General features: G+C 51.0%; 2 protein-coding genes across 2 annotated transcripts; one reads left to right on the top strand and one right to left on the bottom strand.

Moving 5' to 3' along the window:
* Positions 1–7,274: 7,274 nt before the first annotated feature.
* Positions 7,275–11,752, bottom strand: SPR (sepiapterin reductase). Its single transcript, XM_080931827.1, has 3 exons — positions 11,439–11,752; positions 10,604–10,894; positions 7,275–8,320 (listed from the first exon to the last, which is right to left on the bottom strand). Exons 1-3 carry the CDS (start codon positions 11,743–11,745, stop codon positions 8,130–8,132), a joined length of 789 nt encoding a protein of 262 aa, XP_080787953.1. The 5' UTR covers positions 11,746–11,752; the 3' UTR covers positions 7,275–8,129.
* A 3,503-nt stretch (positions 11,753–15,255) lies between these two features.
* LOC308432235 (sepiapterin reductase-like) lies at positions 15,256–20,571 on the top strand. The gene is made up of 3 exons (XM_080932010.1): positions 15,256–15,565; positions 16,096–16,386; positions 18,669–20,571. Exons 1-3 carry the CDS (start codon positions 15,259–15,261, stop codon positions 18,857–18,859), a joined length of 789 nt encoding a protein of 262 aa, XP_080788136.1. The 5' UTR covers positions 15,256–15,258; the 3' UTR covers positions 18,860–20,571.
* The last annotated feature ends 2,541 nt before the right edge of the window (positions 20,572–23,112 follow it).

Consider the following 23,112-nt stretch of genomic DNA (forward strand, 5'->3'; position numbering starts at 1 on the left):
GGTTATCAAAGGACAACTCTGAGACATCGAGTTTCTCCTTCCACCTTTATGTGGGCCCAAGGTTGGAACTCAGCACTTTGCCCCCCGAGTGACCTCTTTGAGTCCTCAGATAAATCACACATGCTGAAAAGAAAAGAAGAGATGCGTTAAAAGAAAACAGATCTTTGGCACCCCTCCGAGACCAGCACAGACAGTGTACCACCCACCACTGCTGCTGTCGGTGTAGGAATAAGAACACAGATGCAGTTCTGAACACCGCCTATCACCCCAGAAAGCTTCTAGGAAGCTGGAACCCCTGGATGTGGCAGTGAGGTGCACGGTGAAGCCCGGGGACGTGTTTGGAACCAGATCACTGATGTTGGCTGTTGCAAACAGCCCTTTTATTTGAGTTTGTTTTAAAATTTATGTGATGAGTGGGGTCAAACCCCAGGCCTGTGCATGCTAGGCAAATGCTATACCTCAGAAACCACCCCGTTGCTCTGTGCACAAGGTTGTTATAACTTGTGTCTACAGGAGACAGACAGACAGACAGACAGACAGAGAGTGATTGGGACTTCTGACCAACAAAGCTGGACTCTATTCCTGAGATGTCCAAGCTGGGGGAAGTCACTTGGGACCTGGTCTCAGTGTCCTTCTCTGTACAGTAAGCAGGAGCAGTTCTGAGGAGTGGACATCACTAGAGCCTCATTGCTGGGTTATCTGCAGCGTTCAGGACGGTTCCTGACACAGTTCCCTCCCTGTTCTGGCACAAGAAACAAGAGGCCGGGAATATGAAAGGGCTGGAGTCAGGGCACACCAAAGGCTTAAGGACCCCCAAATGAGGGTACGAGCTCTATTTTCCTGGAGGGCTGGGCCAGCCAAGCCGATTAGGGGCCCCGAGCAGCTGTGGGCCGAGGAGGCCACTGGGAGTGAGGGGTTTCAAACAGCTCTTTCCCACCCTCTCCCCCACCAGCCTGCTCTGTGTAAAAATTCCAAACTCCCAATCAAACCCCCTTCTCTTTTCTCCTTTCATTCACCTGCCTATCTTTCTCTCCTCTTCTCTCCTTTTCTATCCAAACTCATAATTAATCGCTCAAGGCAAAAGTAATGAATGTTAATTGGCCATCTGTAGGAAGACTAATTAAAATCTACCACGCTGGGGTTTAAACATACCTATAGCAACGGAGTGAATCGGGAATGAGGCAGGAGGGACTGAGGTAACAGCTGAAAGACTGCAAAACACCATTGGGCTTAGGTGTGAGGGAAGGACGCCAGAGAGGGGCCGAGACGCTGGAGAGGGGGAGATGGAGTCGTGGAGACAGGACTTGCCATGGCCACTGCCTGGCCTGGCATCTTGTCACTGTTCCGTTTGGAGTTTTAATGAACACGTTTGCACATTCTCTTCATGCTGGACTTGGCGGAAGGGGTGACTAGAGTTTGTCAACACACAGTTGTCCCCAGACATAGGTCTGACTGCACTTAATTCTTCAGGGACACCTGCTCTGTACAAAAGTTGTTCATGTGCTCACAAGTACAGCTTTGCAGACCTCTGCTCAAAAGGTGAGGTTCCACACGTACACCCCGTTTGTGAACTGACAGCAACCCAGGGCCACAGCACGTGATTAGACACAGTCACCCACAGCCACGTGTAAGCCACTGTTGCATGTGACATGTGGCTTAAACATACAAACCACAAGTTATCAAAATACAGACGGTGATGCACGCTCAGATAGCTCATTATTCAGATGCACCGAGTGTCTTCATGCGTGCTCGGGCCCATGTCTGCATTGCGAACTGTTGTTAACTGAGACATTCTACATCCCAAGGCTTACATACAGGTTCACATACACTTTTCCATATACAAGAGAAGCTAAATGCCCACATCCTGTGTGACTAAGAAAGGTGAACACACACACACACTCTTTCTCTCTCTCTCTCTCTCTCTCTCTCTCTCTCACACACACACACACACACACACACACACACACACACATCCTCAGCCTCTATAAGCACGCTTCCCACAGTGGAATATATACACTACAGTATATACATATACACTCCCCATTCCCCCACAGAATGGAGTTGATCCTTTCTAGAAATGAGCACAAACAAACACCTTGCCTCAACAGAACTTATCTTAACTCCAGGTATCTCTGGCGCTCTCCTCACAGCCTGTGCTCATTTTTGTCCAAATGTTCAAATATCTAGAGACCAGGGGTTAGTGTCGGGTACCTTCCTCTATTGTGCTCCATGCTTCAAAACAAAACAAAACACAGGATCACTCTCTGAACTCAGAGCTTCCCAGTTCTAGGGGATCTCTCTCTCTCTCTCTCTCTCTCTCTCTCTCTCTCTCTCTCTCTCTCTCTCTCTCTCTCTCTCTCTCTCGCCCTTCCCTGAGGTTATAAACATGCACCGCCATGCTTGGCTTTTCCATGGGTGCTGAGACTCTTAACTCATTGCCTCACGCTTGCACAGCAAACATTTTTACCCACTGAGCCACCTCCCCACCTCAGGAACAGGGACTTTTGGTGCACAACCTCCCTGCCTACGTACGGGAATAAGGATGGCTTCCTTGCTGGGGAGTTGGTTTTATTGCTGTAAAAGCATTTCTAATGAGCTTAAAGCAGTCGAGAAGGGAAAGACAAAGGAAGATTCTGGTATTTAGGAGCAATACCTAGAAAGGGCACCCAGAGAAAAAAGCACCGGGCTCCACCCCAGGGCCTCTGACAAGTGACTATTAAGTGTTCTGTGCCAGCCCTTTGTGTTCCTAGCGGCTCAGAGTCTGCGGTTCCCAGATGTCAGGGAGTTCACATTGGAGGGCCAAGATCATCCTCAGGTCCCGAAAGAAAACCAGCCAAGATTACTGAGGACAGTGTCCTGGTGTCCTAGAAAGGCGTGGCACATCCCAAAGGACAGAGATGGACACAGAACGGAACTCCTAGGAAGCGGACCGAAGACAAGCCCATGGAGAGGGTGTGAGGCGACTGAGTGGGTAAAGCCATTGGCCCCGGAAGCCCCAGAACCCTTGAAGGAGGAAGAAGAGATCTGACTCCACACCTTTGCCCTCTGACCCCCAGTTATCCAGCCTGCCCCACACCATGTAGAATAATGATAAATATTAAAAGTACACAAAGAAGGCCAAGAGGCCCAGGCCTGACATCCTACTGCCTACCACACCATCTACACACACACACACACACACACACACACACACACACACACACACACCATGACCTGGAGGGTCACCTGGCTGTCAGGGACCTAACCAGACTAGGTGAGCCACTGGTTTCTAACTCCATCTGGGAGGGACTGGACCTGCATCCCAGGGCAGGGATTTCTGAAGAGCCTCCTGAGATCTTGGGATCTCCCTCTACCTGCTGAATCCTCTCAATCCCCTGGAGGACCAGTCCCCCCCACCCCCTCTTCACACACTCTCACACTCACTCGCACACACACCCCTCTGACAGCTTCTACATTTGGAACTGACAGATGTGCAAGGTAGCAGCTCAGCGCTGCCTGTGCAGCTGAGGCCCCAGCGTTGCAAATGAAAGGGATTATTTCCAGCAAGGCTCATGGTGGCTGCATGAGCACATGCCTTGTCCATGTGTGTGTCCATGTATGTGTATGTATTCATGCATGTATGTGTATGTATCTGTGTATGCATGTATCCATGTGTGTGTGCTTGTGTGTAGGTATACATTTGAAAGTATGAGTGTGTGGCGTCTTTCATCATCAATCTCTGTCTTACTGTACCTCAGAACCTTAACATTTTGCTCTCTGGGCTCCCTGTATCTGGCTTTCTCCAATATGGTTTTGCTCACCTGCCCCAGCCTTTTATCTTTATGAACCTAGTTTGGTTTTAGAATCCAGAGAGCAAAGAGATATTTCCTTTTTCTAACTTTGCCCCTGGTCTCTTTTGAGTCCCATGCAGGTCTTAGGGGCACGGGAAATTGCTCAATGGGTAAAACACTTGCTGCTCGGTCATTAAGACCTGAGTTCAGGTCTCTAGCTGTCTTGGAAAAAGTGGGGTACAGCGGTACAAGTCGAATTCCAGTGCTGCAGAGGTAAAGACAGGAGGATCCCTGAAAGTCTCTGGTCAGCAACTGTAGCTAAATTGGTGAGCTTTCGGTTCTGTGAGAGAGACCCTATGTCAAAATAAATAAATAAATAAATGAATGAATAAATAAATAAATAAATAAATAAAAGATACCAACTTTAATTCTTTAATTTTGTGCCTCCATATGTATGTTATGCATGTATGTGTGTATATGTATACATGTATATACATATATGTGTATCTGCATATATATGCATATATAAATAAACAAAACCCACACACAATACATGTGCACACACAAGAAACACCTAATTTTCTTCTGGAAAACAATGCACTGTCGTTTGCATGGGTTTACTCTGGTAGTCATTCCCTCACAGAACTTTCTGCAAACCTCAGCAAATGGCTGTGGTGGTCTGACTAGTTCAGGGCCATGGGTATAGCTTCTTCAGGCTGAGTTTGGAAAACAGCAATCCCAGATGCCAGACTTCCTGAGCCAGACAGTCCTTAGCAGCCAGACCACAGGTCAGATTCTTCTGAAGCTCTCCAGAGCCTCCCTCGGGTTTGGGAGGCGGTGGGAGCCTCTCTCTCTCCTCTGTGGAGGAAAGGTACTAGGTACTAAGGAACCTTTAGACTGTTCTCAGGTTTCCTAGCTAAGGTATCACAGAGTCTCTGTGTCATATGTAGTGGGTTCTAGCATGTGGGTGACACCAAACAAAAAGAATGTCTCTTCTCATCTCTTCACTCATATTAAAATTCACTAAGAATATGTTCACCTTCCTAACTCCAGCTAGGGCTATGATGTCTGAAGGTGCTGTTTCCTACGGGACATGAGAGATGGGGAAAGATACCTGGGCAAGAAGGTGACTCAGACCTCCTAGGTTGGGTTTTAAGATATCTCAGAGATGCCGAGCACCTGTCCTCGCCTCCAAACCACAGAAAGATGGGAACAGGGCAAGGATGACTCTCTTTCCTCCATTCAAATCTCCCTCACTTAGCCCCTCCCTCCACTGGCCCCAAATGCCTGGAGGATCAATCACCTGATTTTCCAGCATGCTGTCCCGGAGCTTCTGGTCCCTGCCCATGTTGATTGCACACCAGGTCAGTGAGACATAGGTCCTGTTAGAGAGCTGTCACCCTGGGGTGCTGTCTCTCTGGTGCCTGGGGAGGCCCACTGCTTACCTCTCTAAGTCTGAATGAAGGCCCTCTAGGCATGCTCCCACAGGAGGTGCCTCATGGCATGTGAGTCCAAATGGCTGAACACACATTAGCATCTAAGACTTTGGGAAGGATGTGGGTGGAGCCAGAAGGCATAGTCCCAAGGCCCTTGAGATGAAACATTAGATTCGGGGAGGAGGGGGATGAATCCTGTCCCAGGAAAGTGACTTAGAGCCAGGTGTTTAGATGGAGCTGGTATGCCAGGCTTTGATGACAATGGGCTCACCCCAGCTTTGCTGTGACCCATGTGGGCATATTCATGGGGGAAGTTCCTGACCGATCAGACCCCAGCTGGTTCCATATATGGATAGATATACCACAACTCCATGGGTGTAAGCCTAAAATAGTCCCCAGCCCCTCACTCAGGAGCTGCTGGGCCCAGGCTCAGACTGTGAAACCCAGAAACAAAACCCTGTCCAGCTCAGTGACAACAAAGAAATTAAAGACATGTTTTGGCTAATCTGCAGCCCTGCTCACCCCTGCAGATGGACTCTATGCACGTACAGGCATGTGTTCATGTATGTGCTGTGTGGGTTAACCAAGGCCATGCTGGGAACTCTGGGAGTCAGCACACAAGTTCCAGTTCTGAGGGTTGTTCTGGAGACACTGAGTTTCCAGGGCTGAATTTGATGCTGGAAAAATCCCTGTGGGCAGAGATGGTGGCAGGTCACTGGGGAGGCCCCAGGACCTCCTAAGGAGAGTGACTCTATCCCTTCCTGACCTCCTTCAAGTCTTTGGGTCCCCCTGAGGATAGACCTAAAGGGCTCTTAAAACACGCTGAAGCCTCAGCATTCATAAGACACGAGAAAGTCTCGCCACCTTGTGGAGACATGTGGTACTCCTCCCTGACCTCCTGCTCTGTCCGGAGGGAGGGCAAGGTGAGGGTTTGGGCTGATGCTGGCTGTTCCAAACCCTTAACCCAGAAAAAGAGCAAGTGGCCTTGGAGGAACTCGTGTGTCCCAGGACAGAAGGGCACCCTAGACTGTCCCACCCACCTGCAGAAGGCAATGCCAATATCCTATACAGCCTGGCTGTTCTTGAAGAGAGCTTTGCAGGAGATACAGAAAGAGACAAAAGGAACAGTGATACCTTTGCCCCAAGGCAACAGAAGCTCAGGGATGGGATGGAGACCTGCTCAAGTCCAGCTTGGAAATGTCTAGACTCTGGAATCTTATGTGTTCTCCTACTGGTCTGAAAGAAGATGTCCAGATGAAGAGGCTGACCAGGAGCAACCCAGTGCGTCAGAGAGATCTTGTCACAGGTCAGCAAGGGCAGGGCGCCTGGTCCCTCAAAGAGAAGGCTGTGTGTGTGGCATCACAGGGCAGCAGTGGAGGTGGCAGTGTGGCTCAGCAGGAAGTGCTTACCCATCATAAAGTAGTGCCTTCCCCACCACTGCATGGACCCAGGTATGACTGGGCATGCCTGTGCTCCCCGCACTTGGGTGGATGTGGGCAGATCGGCAGCTCAGGGTCACTCTATAGTGTGAGGCCCGCCTAGGCTACAAAAGACCTTGTCAAAAGTAAGAGGCAACAGAGTTTTACCGATAGTGGGCCACTCAGTGCTCAACACAAACACTAGGACACTCAGCACTCATGAGGACCCTGAGTGAAGGGAGCTAAGACACGGGACTTTCAGAGGCACAGAGCAACTTGCTGGGCGTTACAGCTTGTAAGCAGCAGCCCAGGGGTCTGAACTCAGCCATTTCAATTCCAGAGAGAGTGAGGGAAAGGGGATAGAAGTCACCTAACCCCTTCCCCCGGGGGAATCCTGCAGGACCTGGATCGTGGTGGCATATCCAGAAGGAAGGACAGGCCCACCTTTCCAGGCTGCACTGCCCGAGTGTGCCCTCTGCCGGGCTCAAGGAGGGCCAGCAGGTTCTTCTAACCAGCAGATACAGAGCAGGGCTGAGTTTCTTCTGTTACTTGTTTAGTTTTATGGCAGGAACTGTATGGCCCTCGGCAAACCTGTGCCAAGAGGCTCATTGTGGACAAGTCCCATATGGAGGTTCCAATTCATGATGGTGGACCACACAAGAACCACACCCCTCAGGGCTCCCTTCATGGATCCTGGCTCTTCTTTCCTGAAGACCTGATGGTCCGGGGTCTGTACCACAACAGATGCAGTGCCACAGGAACAGTGTCAAGAGGACCTGTCACAGGAGCAGGAACCTAGAATCAAAGCTCCCACTGGTCAGCGTTGTCAGCTGTGTGGGCCTGAGGAGCAATGCTCATGGACCAGATCTAAAACCCTGAGGGAAAGGTGGGTAAAGGCGGGTCAGTGTGGACAGAAGAGAGAAGGGCAAGGGTGTACCAGGACATCCATCTCGATGACTTTGGACCTCACTTATCACTATGTGGACCTCAATAAAGGGGGCAGACAGCTCTCTGGCTACGCTCTGGAAAAGAAGAGCAGTAAAGTCCTCAGGGCTCCCTGTCTAGTGAACCAGGGTGTCTGTCCTGCCTTTAGAAGAGGTTTTCAGGCATTCATGAAGGACAACCCATAATCTAAGCATCTGCCCCATAACCATGTATTTGGACAAGTCCAGGGGGGACCAGTGAATACCACAGAAGGCAGGAGAAGAAAGATATGACGTCCAAGGAGCATCCACACGTGATGTCCCCTCTCTGCATCAATCCCACCCTCCTCACCCTGAGAGTGACCACAGACCAGGGCCTCGTCTGTCCAGTGTTTCGGCTTCTCCTGCTCTGCGGCTCTAAGGTCCTCACCTGGGACAGAGAACTCTAGTCCACATCAGCGGTCTCCAGGCCCTGCAGAAGCCTCTGCACACGGGCAGTGCCCACTGCTCCCTGCTTGCTGCTGGGTCGAGGGCTCATGTGTGTGTGAGGCAGGGCTGGGGACACGGTGACAGGACATGGGTTTAACTGTCATAGAAGTCCACGTGGGCGCCGGACTGGAAGGAGTCCTCTAGCAGCAAGCTCAGCAGTTTCTGGGCTGAAGTCCCACAATCCACCAGCTCCCCCTCTGACTTCAACTTCTGCAGTCTGCTCCTTAACTCTGGGTCCACAGAGGTTTCTCGAGCCAACTGCTGCATGTCATTGTCCAGGGGACCTGGTGGGTGAGAAGCACAAGACAGGAACAGAGGCTGTAGGTCCCTGATGTGTGTGGTCAGTAGAGCTGAGTCAGGCCTGTTATCCTTTTCCTTCTATTCAGTGATGTTCTCTCTGTATCCTTGAACTCCGGGACCCTCCTACCTTCAACCTCCAGTGCTTAGATGCAGGTGAGGACTGTCATACCATGTGGTGACTGAGCTTTGGGTCAAAGCTAAAGTCTGTTAAGGATGGTTTACAATCTAACTCATCCTCTCCTGTCCCAGCAACACCTCTTCCTGACTCTCCATTATACTAACAGATGAGTAAACACAGTTCCACACTCTACCTACAGCCAACCAGGGGCCAGGTGAGAACTTCGGCATCTCCCAACCCTGACAGGCAGGTAGGTACATGTCACAACCTTGTTCTTCTCCTTTTCAATGCCTCCTCTTAGCCCTCTGAAAATTTCATCTGGAGACACTTTGCTTCTGAAAACCCCTGGATGGGTCACTCAGTTGTTACAGTGCTTGTTGTACAAGCATGAGGACGGGAGTTCAAATCCCACTACAACGCTGAGTATAGGGATGGAGAGATAGGTGGCTCCCTGTTAAGAGCATTTGCCATTCTGGCAGAGCTGGGGTTTGAGTCCCTGTACCAACGTGGCAGCTGACAAGCATTTGTGACTCCAGTTATAGGGGAAATGCTACCCTCTGCTGGCTGGTACCGGTACTGCATGCATGCGATGACAACAGACATTCAGGTAAAACATACACAGAGACAGTGAGAGACAGAGTGGAGAAAGGGGCATTGGACAGAGAGACCTGTCACTTTCTAACAAGCCTTGTCACTTTTACTTTCACTTCTGGAAAATATCTCCATCCTGCTAATGGAATTGTGAAGCCTCCCAAACTTCAGTGGTGTTTTAGGGTCAGAACAATCATGGACCACAAGGACTGAAGAGCACTGTGCTAATATTTATTTCAATGTCCTCCGGCCTGGTCCGCCCTGTTCCTGCTGCTCCCTCTGGTGTGTAGAGACATCTACTGTAGCTCACGCTGGCCTCTCACTTGCTGTGTAACCAGGGCTGACTTTGAACTAGAGTTCCCACCCTCAAGTGCTCTCCCATGCCCAGTTTTATCTCTGTGAGCTCCTCTGGGGAGAGGCTGCCTATCTTTCCACACAGACATTCTGTCTTGGGGAACCTGTTAGAACATTCTTCCAGAGACTGAAATGAAAACTAGGCTGGCCCCTGCCTGTCTTCAGTCTCTGGGGGAGCGTCTCTACTGCTCCATGAAAACTGGGGAAGCCTCCAGAGAGCTCACTTAGATCTGGGCCCTTCTGAACCTGGCTCCCCTCCTGGCTGTGGTTTAATGGGATCACTGCTGTCCGAAGGAGCCTAGGCTTGCTCTGAGTGGGTGATCTGGATACTGTGACAAGAAATATCAGGTGTGTGTGTGTGTGTGCGTGCGTGCGTGTGTGTGTGTGTGTGTGTGTGTGTGTGTGTGTGTTGGGCAGGTGCAGACACAGTGTAGATGGAAAAGTTAGGAGAAAGCTTGGATCCTGTCCTGCCTCACTTCAGCATCAGACAGACCATTTGCCTGTGTGACTCCTGGTCCTGTCCTAGTCCAAAGGACACACAACTGATCTCACCCTTAGTTGCTTACACATCTGTCACACGTTTTACCTTCTAAGCACAGAAATCACAAGTCAGAACAAAGGCACAGTGGCATCTTGTAGGCTGGTGGGACAAAACCTGGTCTCAGAAGACCCCATAGCCTTAAATCTCCTTAGGAACCAGGGCCCTGTGTTCTTCCTACTGCATCCTTCCTGCCCAGCACCCAGTGTGCCAGCACAGCACCCAGTGTGCCAGCACAGCTCAGCCTGAGAAGCTCAGCACTCAGTGATATCTTTGCTTTCTTTGGACGTGTATTTCTAGCCCACATACACCCTCCTGGGTGCAGGGCATACATGGAGGACAGCATGTCCCTTGAGAGAGAAGAGCAGAGGGTTAAACATGTACAGGGATTCTGTCTTTAGTTTGTCTTAACTCACGGTTATGCGTGTGGACGTTTTATCCCACATGCTCATCAGACATCCCTTAAGGCTGACTACATCTGCCCCTGACTGCTCCAACTTCTTGGATCTGTATTCTTCTTGCAAAGTGGGGAGTCACAGTTGGAGGTAGGGACACGAAAGTCTTTGGATTCTTTACTGAGAACGCAGATCACGTTTTTCTCCTTTCCCAGCCCCAGAAAGGTAACACCTCTGTCTGGGAACAACCATGTCGGTGGCACCCACCTACCTGGGGCATAGCTCAGCACCCTCACACTGGGCTCCTCAGCAGCCAGGACCTGGTAGAGCATGTCCCGGGCTGCCTTCCCTGCACAGTACAGACCCCAGCCCTTGAAGGGCTGCAGTGCACACAGAGATGAGATGTTAACCACAATCTTGCTTAGGCCAGGGCTATCCGGGAAGGCATTCAAGGTGCCAGAGGTCAAGCAGAGCATGGAGGTCAGGTTCAGAGCCCAGTAGTTGTTCACCTCAGCCAGGTCATTCACCTTCAGGAAGCCTTTGGAAACATCCCCAAGACTGCCTGGAAAAAAAAAAATCAGGACCAAAGAAATCACAACAACTGGGGCGCTCTTCTCTCTCAGCCTTCCACAGTTCCTCCCCACATCATTTGCTATTTCTCTACACCCAGCTCTGCACACACCCCTAATGCAAGCTAATAAACACCTGAATGCTCTTTAGAAAAGCAGAGGGGGCTGGAGAGATGGCTCAGAGATCAAGAGCACTGACTGTTCTTCCAGAAGTCCTGAGTTTAATTCCCAGCACCCCATGGCAGCTCACAACCATCTGTAATGAAATCTGGTGCCCTCTTCTGGTGAATCTGAGAACAGTTAAAATATACTCATCAATACAAAAAAAAAAAAAAAAAAAAAAAAATTAAGGAAAAAGAAAAAGGAGGATTTGTTCACAAAGTCGTGACTCACACACCCGCCAGGGGGCATCACACCCTGCAGTGACACTGTTATATCCTCTCTCTTCTTGGACTTTGGACTTTTGGGGTGGCCCTCCACCTTCCCAAAGGAGGATGAGATGAGAGCTCGCAGCCCTGGTCTGATCCGGAGTCTCACCTGCGTTGTTGATGAGCAGCAGGCGCTGCAGCCTCTCGGGCCTAGGGAGCTCGTGCACCGCGCTCAGCAACTGCTGCACGCCGGCCTCGGTGCCCAGATCGGCGGCTGCCAGCACCACTCGCAGGCCGGGCTGCTGCGCGCCCAGCTCCTCCTTCAGTTGCCGCAGCGCCGACTCGCTGCGTGCGCTGAGGAGCAGCACGGAACCGGGCGACAGCAACCGGGCCAGCTGCGGGGCCAGGGCGCGGCCGAAGCCCCGGGAGGCCCCGGTCAGTACGCACACAGCGCAGCCCAGCCCGCCTCCCTCCATGACCGGAACCCAGCCTCGCTCGGCTCCGGAACCGGCAACGGGCGGAGCCTATCCCTGGCTCTGGACAGCGGAAGTTCGGGCCAGCGTCCACTGTGTTTGGGGGGTCGGGTTGGGGGGGGACCTGTAGTCAGGGAGGCGTGGCTCGGCAGGTAATCCCTGTTCCCTTCCCAGTGCTTCCTGGTTTCCTTTAGTGCCCCTCCCACAAGCTCAGCCCCTTTCTGGGAGGCGTGTTCACAATTTCCACCCTGTCCCAGGATCAGCTTCGGTTTGTCTTCATCTACACAGGACAGACTAGTTAGTGACCTGTGACAGCCTTGGATGAAGTCCTTGCCTGTGTAGAGTTTGTGGTTCCCTTGCATTCTGATCAACAGAAGCCTTCCCTGGAGTTGCAGAGCAGCTCCCTTAGGAGGTGCTAGGCAGACAGAACCGGAAGATGAAGAGCACTCACAGGGGAAGAGAAAGGCTGAGAATCACAATGGTCTCATTTACAAGACCCATCTTCGGTGAAACCACTTGGTTCCTCGGGATCTGTGTACAGCAACTTTATTCTGTAACCTGTGCACGCACCCCCGAGATCTCTTATGATCTCAAATGAGAAAGAAAAATTCCCAGCGCTCGGGAGACGTCGGAGGAGGATAAGGAGTGAATGAAATGGAGATTGCGTTGGTCCATTTTTAGTGTGTAGTATGAGGTGAGCTAGAATCCATCGGAATTACAGCAGGCAGTGGTAGGAGTAGCCACTTCTTAGCCAGGGAGGATTGGGAAGCCAGCAATCAGAAGAGACAAGTCTCATTTTTTGGCGTTCAATTATCAGAAATTGATGTTATCCTGCCCCCTTGTGGCGGCTCTTTAGCAGCACTTGGTCACTGCACCTCGTTTGCTGGGGTCCCCCACTTCCTTCAACTCAACAATGGGTGTGTGTGGGGGGGTTGTCCCGGCACATGTACCTAACATTATTCTGTCTTTTTGTTTTTACATTCACGCCATAACAAAAGAACAAAATACCTGTCATACTTGAGCTGCCCCGGAAATGTGTCTGGAAGAAGTTGCACAGACACACTGCTGTTCCTGGCCCTCGGGTCCATAATGGGATCTGGCTGGGCTGCAAGTCAAGAGTGTGACATCTACAGCCTGGGAGAGATTGAGGAGCACAAGAAGGCTGGGACGGTGACACTTTCTGCACACACGGTGCTCGCTGGATGAAGCAAGCGACCTGGCACTTTGACACGGAGGCAGATACACCTCCCCCTTTTCCATTTTATTTTTGAGACACTGTTTCTATACTGAATTCCGACTAACTCACTCTGTAGACCAGGCATTTCCCAGAATTCCCCCCTCTTCTCCCTCCTGATTAAAGGCACGTGCCACCACCATCCAGTCAGCTAGACATGTGCATGCACACACATGTACAAAAGGACACACATGGACAAGAACATTTGCATGCACCCTAAAAATAGTGATGAAGTCCACAGACAACTTAAGCACCAGGTAGCCCTTAGGATGGCCTGACCTCTTCTTTGCAGGGGCATCGTGGGTAAGACTTAGAATCAGACAGGGTGATGATGCTGAGAACACCCGGGTGTTCTCTGATGGATGCTGGGTGGTTGACAGAGCCCAGCAGGGCAAGCTCCGGGGGATCTTATTACTACTGAGCAGATTCTAGCTGGTTGGCTGGCATTGTGATCCCAGCCTTGTTAGCACTCTGGGTCCCCTGGGTGTCTCTCTGCCATGCAGCATGGGACCAGACACTTCTCAGAAGCCAAGGCAAATGACCCTGCACTGGGGTTAAAAGGTCACCTGTATCAGTTCTGAGTAACCTTCCCCACCCCTTAATTAATGTAATATGTCTCCCATATTTGAAATTAAACAACATTGTTAAATGGACTTTTTTTTTTTTTTTTTTTTTTTTTTTTGGTTATGTTGGTTTTGATCCTCCTGCCTCAGCTTCCAAATTACTGGGATTACCAGCAGCATTATGAGTCCTGTCATTGTGTCCCATTGCTCAGGTGGTGCAAACAGGCGCTGGAGAGACATGGGGCAGGTAAGAGCAGCAGGCTGCGCACTATTGCGTGTGGCTGCAGTCCCCGGGGAAGCTGGGGCGCTCTTCTGGCCTCCATTCTGCACTGCACACACGGAGCACACAGACACACGTGCAGGCTAAACACAGACACACGTGCAGGCTAAACACCCATGTACATAAAACAACAAGCAAACAAATAAGAAAGATGTTAGAGGCAGACTTTGAAAAAAGAGAGATAGGGGCTGGAGAGATGGTTCAGGGATTAAGAGCCCTGACTGTCAGGAGTTCAAATCCCAGCACCCACATAGTAGCTCATAGCCACCTATAATGAGATCCTATGTCCTCTCCTGGTGTGTCTGAAGAGAGGGACGGTGTACTCACACACATTAAATAGGTTTTTTAAAATGAGAGATGTAAAGAGGACTCTGTATGCTTACTTTGATTTAAGAAGCCCTGTTTCCTGGCTTTTCTCTGTATGTTAATGTGTCTATTTCTGTGTCAGTGGGTGTGTTGGGGTGAAGGCCAGAGGACACTGTGTATAATTTTTTAATACCTGTCTACCTTTCAGAGAGGTTTTTATCCATTTTGTTTATTTTGTTTTTTTAAGACAGAGTTTCTCTCTGTGTAGCCCTGCCTGTCCTGGAAATGGCTTTGCAAACCAGGCTGGCCTCAAACTCACAGAAATCCACCTGCCTCCTGTATGCTAGGAGCACCACCACTGCCCGGCCACACGAGTGTTTTTAATGTCCACTCTGGGATTCAAACTCAGAAAGAATGCTGGCCTTGAACTCACTATGTCTGTAGGAGGCCTTTCAAACACTTGTGGAAATTAGACAACAATTAGGCCTATAGGGCTTGCATAGATCCGGTCCCCTACCTCATTGGTCTAGACAAAAGCAACATCGTCATCACACACACACACACACACACACACACACACACACACACACACACACACACAAAAGCTTAAGGATTGCTGACTGCTGGTTTCCTTATCCAACCAGGCTAAGTGACTAGGCCAACCATTTGAACCTTCTGAGGCAAAGAGAGGCCAACCGCTGGCCTGCCTTTCTGTAATTCTGATGGGCTCAAGCTCACCTCCTACTAAAAACGGATCGAAGCAATATCTTTCACACCTATTCTTCTCAGACACCTCCTGAGTTTATTTCTTTCCCATTTGAGATTATTAAGTGGTTTTGAGGTGCATGACTCAGGATATAGGAGGAGGAAGCTGATCCTAGGACAAGGTGGAAATTGTGAACACGCCTCCCAGAAAGGGGCTGAGCTTGTGGGAGGGGCACTAAAGGAAACCAGGAAGCACTGGGAAGGGAACAGGGATTACCTGCCGAGCCACGCCTCCCTGACTACAGGTCCCCCCCCCCAACCCGACCCCCCAAACACAGTGGACGCTGGCCCGAACTTCCGCTGTCCAGAGCCAGGGATAGGCTCCGCCCGTTGCCGGTTCCGGAGCCGAGCGAGGCTGGGTTCCGGTCATGGAGGGAGGCGGGCTGGGCTGCGCTGTGTGCGTACTGACCGGGGCCTCCCGGGGCTTCGGCCGCGCCCTGGCCCCGCAGCTGGCCCGGTTGCTGTCGCCCGGTTCCGTGCTGCTCCTCAGCGCACGCAGCGAGTCGGCGCTGCGGCAACTGAAGGAGGAGCTGGGCGCGCAGCAGCCCGGCCTGCGAGTGGTGCTGGCAGCCGCCGATCTGGGCACCGAGGCCGGCGTGCAGCAGTTGCTGAGCGCGGTGCACGAGCTCCCTAGGCCCGAGAGGCTGCAGCGCCTGCTGCTCATCAACAACGCAGGTGAGACTCCGAATCAGACCAGGGCTGCGAGCTCTCATCTCATCCTCCTTTGGGTAGGTGGAGGGCCACCCCAAAAGTCCAAAGTCCAAGAGGAGAGAGGATATACCAGTGTCACTGCAGCGTGTGATGCCCCCTGGCGGGTGTGTGAGTCACGACTTTGTGAACAAATCCTTCTTTTTCTTTTTCCTTAATTTTTTTCTGTATTGATGAGTATATTTTAGCTGTTCTCAGACTCACCAGAAGAGGGCACCAGATTTCATTACAGATGGTTGTGAGCCGCCATGGGGTGCTGGGAATTGAACTCAGAACCTCTGGAAGAACAGTCAGTGCTCTTGACCTCTGAGCCATCTCTCCAGCTCCCTCTGCTTTTCTAAAGAGCATTCAGGTGTATTCTTAGCTTGCATTAGGGGTGTGTATAGAGCTGGGTGTAGAGAAATAGCAAATGATGTGGGGAGGAACTGTGGAAGGCTGAGAGAGAAGAGCGCCCCAGTTGTTGTGATTTCTTTGGTCCTGATTTTTTTTTTTTCCAGGCAGTCTTGGGGATGTTTCCAAAGGCTTCCTGAAGGTGAATGACCTGGCTGAGGTGAACAACTACTGGGCTCTGAACCTGACCTCCATGCTCTGTTTGACCTCTGGCACCTTGAATGCCTTCCTGGATAGCCCTGGCCTAAGCAAGATTGTGGTTAACATCTCATCTCTGTGTGCACTGCAGCCCTTCAAGGGCTGGGGTCTGTACTGTGCAGGGAAGGCAGCCCGGGACATGCTCTACCAGGTCCTGGCTGCAGAGGAGCCCAGTGTGAGGGTGCTGAGCTATGCCCCAGGTAGGTGGGTGCCACCGACATGGTTGTTCCCAGACAGAGCTGTTACCTTTCTGGGGCTGGGAAAGGAGAAAAACGTGATCTGTGTTCTCAGTAAAGAATCCAAAGACTTTCGTGTCCCTACCTCCAGCTGTGACTCCCCACTTTGCAAGAAGAATACAGATCCAAGAAGTTGGAGCAGTCAGGGGCAGATGTAGTCAGCCTTAAGGGATGTCTGATGAGCATGTGGGATAAAACGTCCACACGCATAACCGTGAGTTAAGACAAACTAAAGACAGAATCCCTGTACATGTTTAAACCTCTGCTCTTCTCTCTCAAGGGACATGCTGTCCTCCATGTATGCCCTGCACCCAGGAGGATGTATGTGGGCTAGAAATACACGTCCAAAGAAAGCAAAGATATCACTGAGTGCTGAGCTTCTCAGGCTGAGCTGTGCTGGCACACTGGGTGCTGTGCTGGCACACTGGGTGCTGGGCAGGAAGGATGCAGCAGGAAGATCACAGGGCCCTGGTTCCTAAGGAGAGTTAAGGCTATGGGGTCTTCTGAGACCAGGTCTTGTCCCACCAGCCTACAAGATGCCACTGTGCCTTTGTTCTGACTTGTGATTTCTGTGCTTAGAAGGTAAAACGTGTGACAGATGTGTGAGCAACTAAGAATGAGATCAGTTGTGTGTCCTTTGGACTAGGACAGGACCAGGAGTCACACAGGCAAATGGTCTATCTGAAGCTGAAGTGAGGCAGGACAGGATCCAAGCTTGCTCCTAACTTTTTCATCTATACTGCGTCTGCAACTGCCCAACACAAACACACACACGCACGCACGCACGCACACACTCACGCACACACACACACACCTGATATTTCTTGTCACAGTATCCAGATCACCCACTCAGAGCAAGCCTAGGCTCCTTCAGACAGCAGTGATCCCATTCAAACCACAGCCAGGAGGGGAGACCGGTTCAGAAGGCCCCAGATCTAAGTGAGCTCTCTGGAGGCTTCCCCAGTTTTCATGGAGCAGTAGAGACGCTCCCCCAGAGACTGAAGACAGGCAGGGGCCAGCCTAGTTTTCATTTCAGTCTCTGGAAGAATGTTCTAACAGGTTCCCCAAGACAGAATGTCTGTGTGGAAAGATAGGCAGCCTCTCCCCAGAGGAGCTCACAGAGATAAAACTGGGCAGGGGAGAGCACTTGAGGGTGGAAACTGTAGTTCAAAGTCAGCCCTGGTTACACAGCAAGTGAGAGGCCAGCGTGAGCTACAGTAGATGTCTCAACACACCAGAGGGAGCAGCAGGAACAGGGCAGACCAGGCCAGAGGACATTGAAATAAATATTAGCTAACACAGTGCTCCTCAGTCCTTGTGGGCCATGATTGTTCTGACCCTAAAACACCACTGAAGTTTGGGAGGCTTCACAATTCCATTAGCAGGTTGGAGATATTTTCCAGAAGTGCAAGTAAAAGTGACAAGGCTTGTTAGAAAATGACAGGTCTCTCTGTCCAATGCCCCTTTCTCCATTCTGTCTCTCACTGTCTCTGTGTATGTTTTACCTGAATGTCTGTTGTCATCGCGTGCATGCAGTACCGGTCCCAGCCAGCAGAGGGTAGCATTTCCCCTTTAACTGGAGTCACAAATGCTTGTCAGCTGCCATGTTGGTACAGGGACTCAAACCCCAGCTCTGCCAGAATGGCAAATGCTCTTAACAGGGAGCCACCTATCTCTCCATCCCTATACTCAGCATTTTACTGGGATTTGAACTCCGGTTCTCATGCTTGTACAACAAGCACTGTAACAACTGAGTGACCCATCCAGGGGTTTTCAGGAGCAAAGTGTCTCCAGATGAAATTTTCAGAGGGCTAAGAGGAGGCATTGAAAAGGAGAAGAACAAGGTTGTGACATGTACCTACCTGCCTGTCAGGGTTGGGAGATGCCGAAGTTCTCACCTGGCCCCTGGTTGGCTGTAGGTAGAGTGTGGAGCTGTGTTTACTCATCTGTTAGTATAATGGAGAGTCAGGAAGAGGTGTTGCTGGGGCAGGAGAGGATGAGTTAGATTGTAAACCATCCTTAACAGACTTTAGCTTTGACCCAAAGCTCAGTCACCACATGGTATGGCAGTCCTCACCTGCATCTAAGCACTGGAGGTTGAAGGTAGGAGGGTCCCGGAGTTCAAGGATACAGAGAGAACATCACTGAATAGAAGGAAAAGGATAACAGGCCTGACTCAGCTCTACTGTCCACACACATCAGGGACCTACAGCCTCTGTTCCTGTCTTGTGCTTTTCACCCACCAGGTCCCCTGGACAATGACATGCAGCAGTTGGCTCGAGAAACCTCTGTGGACCCAGAGTTAAGGAGCAGACTGCAGAAGTTGAAGTCAGAGGGGGAGCTGGTGGATTGTGGGACTTCAGCCCAGAAACTGCTGAGCTTGCTGCTAGAGGACTCCTTCCAGTCCGGCGCCCACATGGACTTCTATGACAGTTAAACCCATGTCCTGTCACCGTGTCCCCAGCCCTGCCTCACACACACATGAGCCCTCGACCCAGCAGCAAGCAGGGAGCAGTGGGCACTGCCCGTGTGCAGAGGCTTCTGCAGGGCCTGGAGACCGCTGATGTGGACTAGAGTTCTCTGTCCCAGGTGAGGACCTTAGAGCCACAGAGCAGGAGAAGCCGAAACACTGGACAGACGAGGCCCTGGTCTGTGGTCACTCTCAGGGTGAGGAAGGTGGGATTGATGCAGAGAGGGGACATCACGTGTGGATGCTCCTTGGACGTCATATCTTTCTTCTCCTGCCTTCTGTGGTATTCACTGGTCCCCCCTGGACTTGTCCAAATACATGGTTATGGGGCAGATGCTTAGATTATTGTTTGTCCTTCATGAATGCCTGAAAACCTCTTCTAAAAGCAGGACAGACACCCTGGTTCATTAGACAGGGAGCCCTGAGGACTTTACTGCTCTTCTGTTCCAGAGCGTAGCCAGAGAGCTGTCTGCCCCCTTTATTGAGGTCCACATAGTGGCAAGTGAGGTCCAAAGTCATCGAGATGGATGTCCTGGTACACCCTTGCCCTTCTCTCTTCTGTCCACACTGACCCGCTTTTGCTGAAATTTCCTCGTCCTTCTCCTCACTCCTCCTCACTCCTCCTCCTCACTCCTCCTCACTCCTCCTCCTCACTCCTCCTCCTCACTCCTCCTCACTCCTTCTCCTCACTCCTCCTCCTCACTCCTCATCCTCACTCCTCCTCCTCACTCCTCCTCCTCACTCCTCATTTTTACTCCTCCTCACTTTTTCTCCTCCTCCTCTTCCTCACTCTTCCTCACTCCTCCTCATTTTTCTTCCTCACTCCTCCTTACTTCTTCTCCTCCTCCTCACTCCTCCTCCTCATTTTTCTTCCTTACTCCTCCTCCTCATTTTTCTTCCTCACTCCTCCTCACTCCTCCTCCTCACTCCTCCTCCTCCTCCTCACTCCTCCTCCTCACTCCTCATCCTCACTCCTTATCCTCACTTTTCCTCTTCCTCCTCCTCCTCCTCACTCCTCCTCACTCCTCCTCCTCATTCTTCCTCCTCACTCCTCTTCCTCACTCTTCCTCAGTCCTCCTCCTCACTACTCCTCACTACTCCTCCTCTTTACTCCTCCTCCTCACTCCTCCTCACTACTCCTCACTCCTCCTCCTCACTCCTCCTCCTCACTCCTCCTCCTCACTCCTCTTCCTCACTCCTCCTCACTCCTCCTTCTCACTCCTCCTCACTCCTCATCCTCACTCTTCCTCCTCCTCACTCCTCCTCCTCCTCACTCCTCCTCACTCCTCCTTCTCACTCCTCCTCACTCCTCATCCTCACTCCTCCTCCTCCTCACTCCTCCTCACTCCTCACTCCTCTTCCTCACTCCTCCTCCTCCTCCTCACTCCTCCTCCTCACTCCTCCTCACTCCTCCTCACTCCTCCTCACTCCTCCTCACTCCTCCTCCTCACTCCTCCCCCCTTCTTCATCCTCCTCTTCTAATTTTTTAAAGGAACCCATATCTAACTGCAAAGATCCACACATTTGCTGTAAGACTTCAGTGATGAGTGCTGTGAACACAGTTTACTTGACAGAGTGTAGTTTGAGGCCACCCATTACTACTTTATTAAGTCTGGTCAGGAATTTGTGGGAACCTGTCTCAAGAAATAAGAATAAAATAAGTAAATGCTTTAAATCCATTTTCTCTTCTCCCAGGCTTTTTTACTTTTTATTTTTTGATCTATTTTCTGTAGCTGCCGTGTTCTCCTGAGTGAGACACAGAATGTTAAGTGTTATAGAAGCAGTACTTTAAGTTAAAGGGAAACAGGGCTGGGTGTGGCAGCAGAGACAGATGAACATTGGTGAGTTCCTAACGGTCTGCATAAGATCCTCTCTCAGCAGCAACAACAAAATGTGACAGAAACAATCTTAATAAATTATATTTACCTTATGTTCACTTTACAACTAATATAAAATATGAATCAGACATTTTACATTTTAAAATTGCTGTCTAATATCAAACCACTCAATGATATATATTATTTTACATGGTGGACTTCTTGTGTGTTCATGGTATATATTTACATTTTCAAAACATTTCAGTTTGGGGCACCAACGTTTTATCCACTTAATTAGTATATGTGACTGCAGAAGACAGTCCTAGGAAGCAGCTAGCATTTACTGAGGGTCTACTATGTGCTGAGCACTGCCCAGAGTTTACCATGTGGCGATTTTAACCCACTGAGTCTCACAATTACTCTAAGATGGTACCCCAGAGTGAAGGGCATGCTCATGATGTACAGGGTCTGCTGGGATTGGGTAGAAGTCTGACTCTGAGGATGTGAGGAGAGAGGAAGTGAGAATTGGCCAGAGACTAAAGTTATTCAGAAGGTTGGAGGGTCAGCTGGTTTGGCCACACATACTTAAAATCCCAGTTCCCAGGAGACAGAGGCAGGAGATTCACTTTGAGTTTTGGGGCAGCCTGGTTTACATAGTGAGTTCCAGGTCCCTGGAGTGAGACCTCACTTGTTCGAAGAGAAAAATATGGTGGGTGAAAAAGAAGAAAAGTCAAGGCACAGAGGGAAACATGACAAAAAAATCTTTTGAAGTGTGGGAGACATGAAGGTAAGGTCTGCTGAAGAAAAAATGGGGAGATTAAAACTAAAAGAGAACCAGAGATGGGGGGGGGGAAGGAGGGAGGAGAAGAAGGGGAGGGAGGGAGAGGTCAGGGAGGGAGAGGGAGAGGGAGGGGTAGGTAGGAAAGGGGAAAGAGGTAGGAAGGGGGAGGCAGGGGGAGGGAGTGAGAGAAGAAGGGTGAAGGGAAGAGGGAGGGAGAAGCAGAGAGGGTGAGAGGGGAAGGGAGGGAAGGGAGGGGAAGGGCTGGAGGGGGAGGGTAAGGAAGGGGGAGAAAGGGAGGGGGAGGGAGAAGGAGAGAGAGAGAGGGAGGTGAAATGGAGTTTCCCCACAGAGCAACTAGAGAGCAGAATTTTTTCTAGGTGTCCTCCCTGCCACAAGTTAACAAGGACTGAGTGGGTGGGTCAGGACCTAAGTCAGAGCCCTCTTAGCCCACACAGGAAGGTTGGGGTGGAAAGTTTGCAGACTACAGGTTCTAATGGTCAGCTCTCCTCTTGCCCTCAGACTTTAGTGCCTGTGAAGGAAATCGGCCTGAGCGGATTGGGACAATGCCCTACAGTCCCAGGTAGCAGGAAGGTCGACCTGTCCTCTCAAGAGCCATGTATACAGCAAGGCCAGCTCCAATTTAGGAAACTGTGACCTAAAGACCCATTTTGGTCTTGTCATCGAATACTGGAGCCCAGAAAAGGATATTGCTCTGCACTTGAGGCCCACAGTCCAGTGGGAGGCCTGGCAAAACCACTGCCTCGGAGCACCAAGAAATGCTGAGGGAGAGCTGGGGAGAGACAGTTCTGTGGCTCCTCCCTGGGCAGGGCGAACCCGGCCGGCCCCTAGAAAAATAATGTATGTCCTGTTTGAAGCAGTGTCCCCCCAAATGTCCATTAAACTCGAAATTTCAGGTTAATATGACCGCAGCTCCAGAATAGGGATCCGGAGGCCAAAGGTGGGTGAGCAGGAGAGCTCCCTTAGGTTAGTTGAAGGCAGACCAGGTTCTCCACAGAGTCTAGACTGGACCCCAAACACCCACCTTAAGCTTGGATCCAAGCTCTCTAAAAACTGAAAGGACATCCAGGATAAAGGGAGGGAATTCAACTTCCGTTCATGCTGGAAGGGTTATTTTTCCTCAAGCCCAGGTTCTGCAGATGTCCCCCTCAGACTAGATTGTCACTGAGGAGGCTAAAGGGCGGGGCCAGAGAATCAAGTTGCGGAGAAGAGGCAAGGAGGAGGATAGTCGATCCTGCACCACTATTTGCCTCAGACTGGAGACCGTTTCCCTACGCCTAATCCATCACCCCGCCCCGCCCCGTCCCCACCCTGGGGCAGCAGTGAGGGGGCCAACTGTCAGGCACATGCCCATTAACTCTTCTCGAAGAACTGCTGCCTAGACCTGGCCCAGCAGAGCTTGGAGGATCCCGGGCGGGGTCGGTCCGGCGTGACTTGTTAAGGGAGAGAGCGGGAGGACCTCAGATGTGGCTCGCAGTAGTAGTGCGTACAGTGCGCTCCTGTGGTCCAGTGCCACAGGGACCACGCTCCAGGCGGTGCGCACCCGCCCAACTTGGTGCTAGGGCTCTCACATTCCCCTCGCTTTGGTTGCCTTGACCTTGTTC

The sequence above is a fragment of the Micromys minutus genome (genome assembly GCF_963924665.1).
Source record: "Micromys minutus genome assembly, chromosome: 18".
In the NCBI taxonomy this organism is placed as follows: Eukaryota; Metazoa; Chordata; class Mammalia; order Rodentia; family Muridae; genus Micromys; species Micromys minutus.

What these genes read in the sequence shown, in the direction of transcription:
- SPR (XM_080931827.1), bottom strand. Translation starts at nt 11,745, where the DNA reads ATGGAGGGAGGCGGGCTGGGCTGCGCTGTGTGCGTACTGACCGGGGCC. An exon ending in GCTGCTCATCAACAACGCAG is followed by an intron (nt 10,895 to 11,438) that starts GTGAGACTCCGG and finishes TTTTTTTTCCAG; the next exon opens with GCAGTCTTGGGGATGTTTCC. An exon ending in GGTGCTGAGCTATGCCCCAG is followed by an intron (nt 8,321 to 10,603) that starts GTAGGTGGGTGC and finishes CTCACCCACCAG; the next exon opens with GTCCCCTGGACAATGACATG.
- LOC308432235 (XM_080932010.1), top strand. Translation starts at nt 15,259, where the DNA reads ATGGAGGGAGGCGGGCTGGGCTGCGCTGTGTGCGTACTGACCGGGGCC. An exon ending in GCTGCTCATCAACAACGCAG is followed by an intron (nt 15,566 to 16,095) that starts GTGAGACTCCGA and finishes TTTTTTTTCCAG; the next exon opens with GCAGTCTTGGGGATGTTTCC. An exon ending in GGTGCTGAGCTATGCCCCAG is followed by an intron (nt 16,387 to 18,668) that starts GTAGGTGGGTGC and finishes TTCACCCACCAG; the next exon opens with GTCCCCTGGACAATGACATG.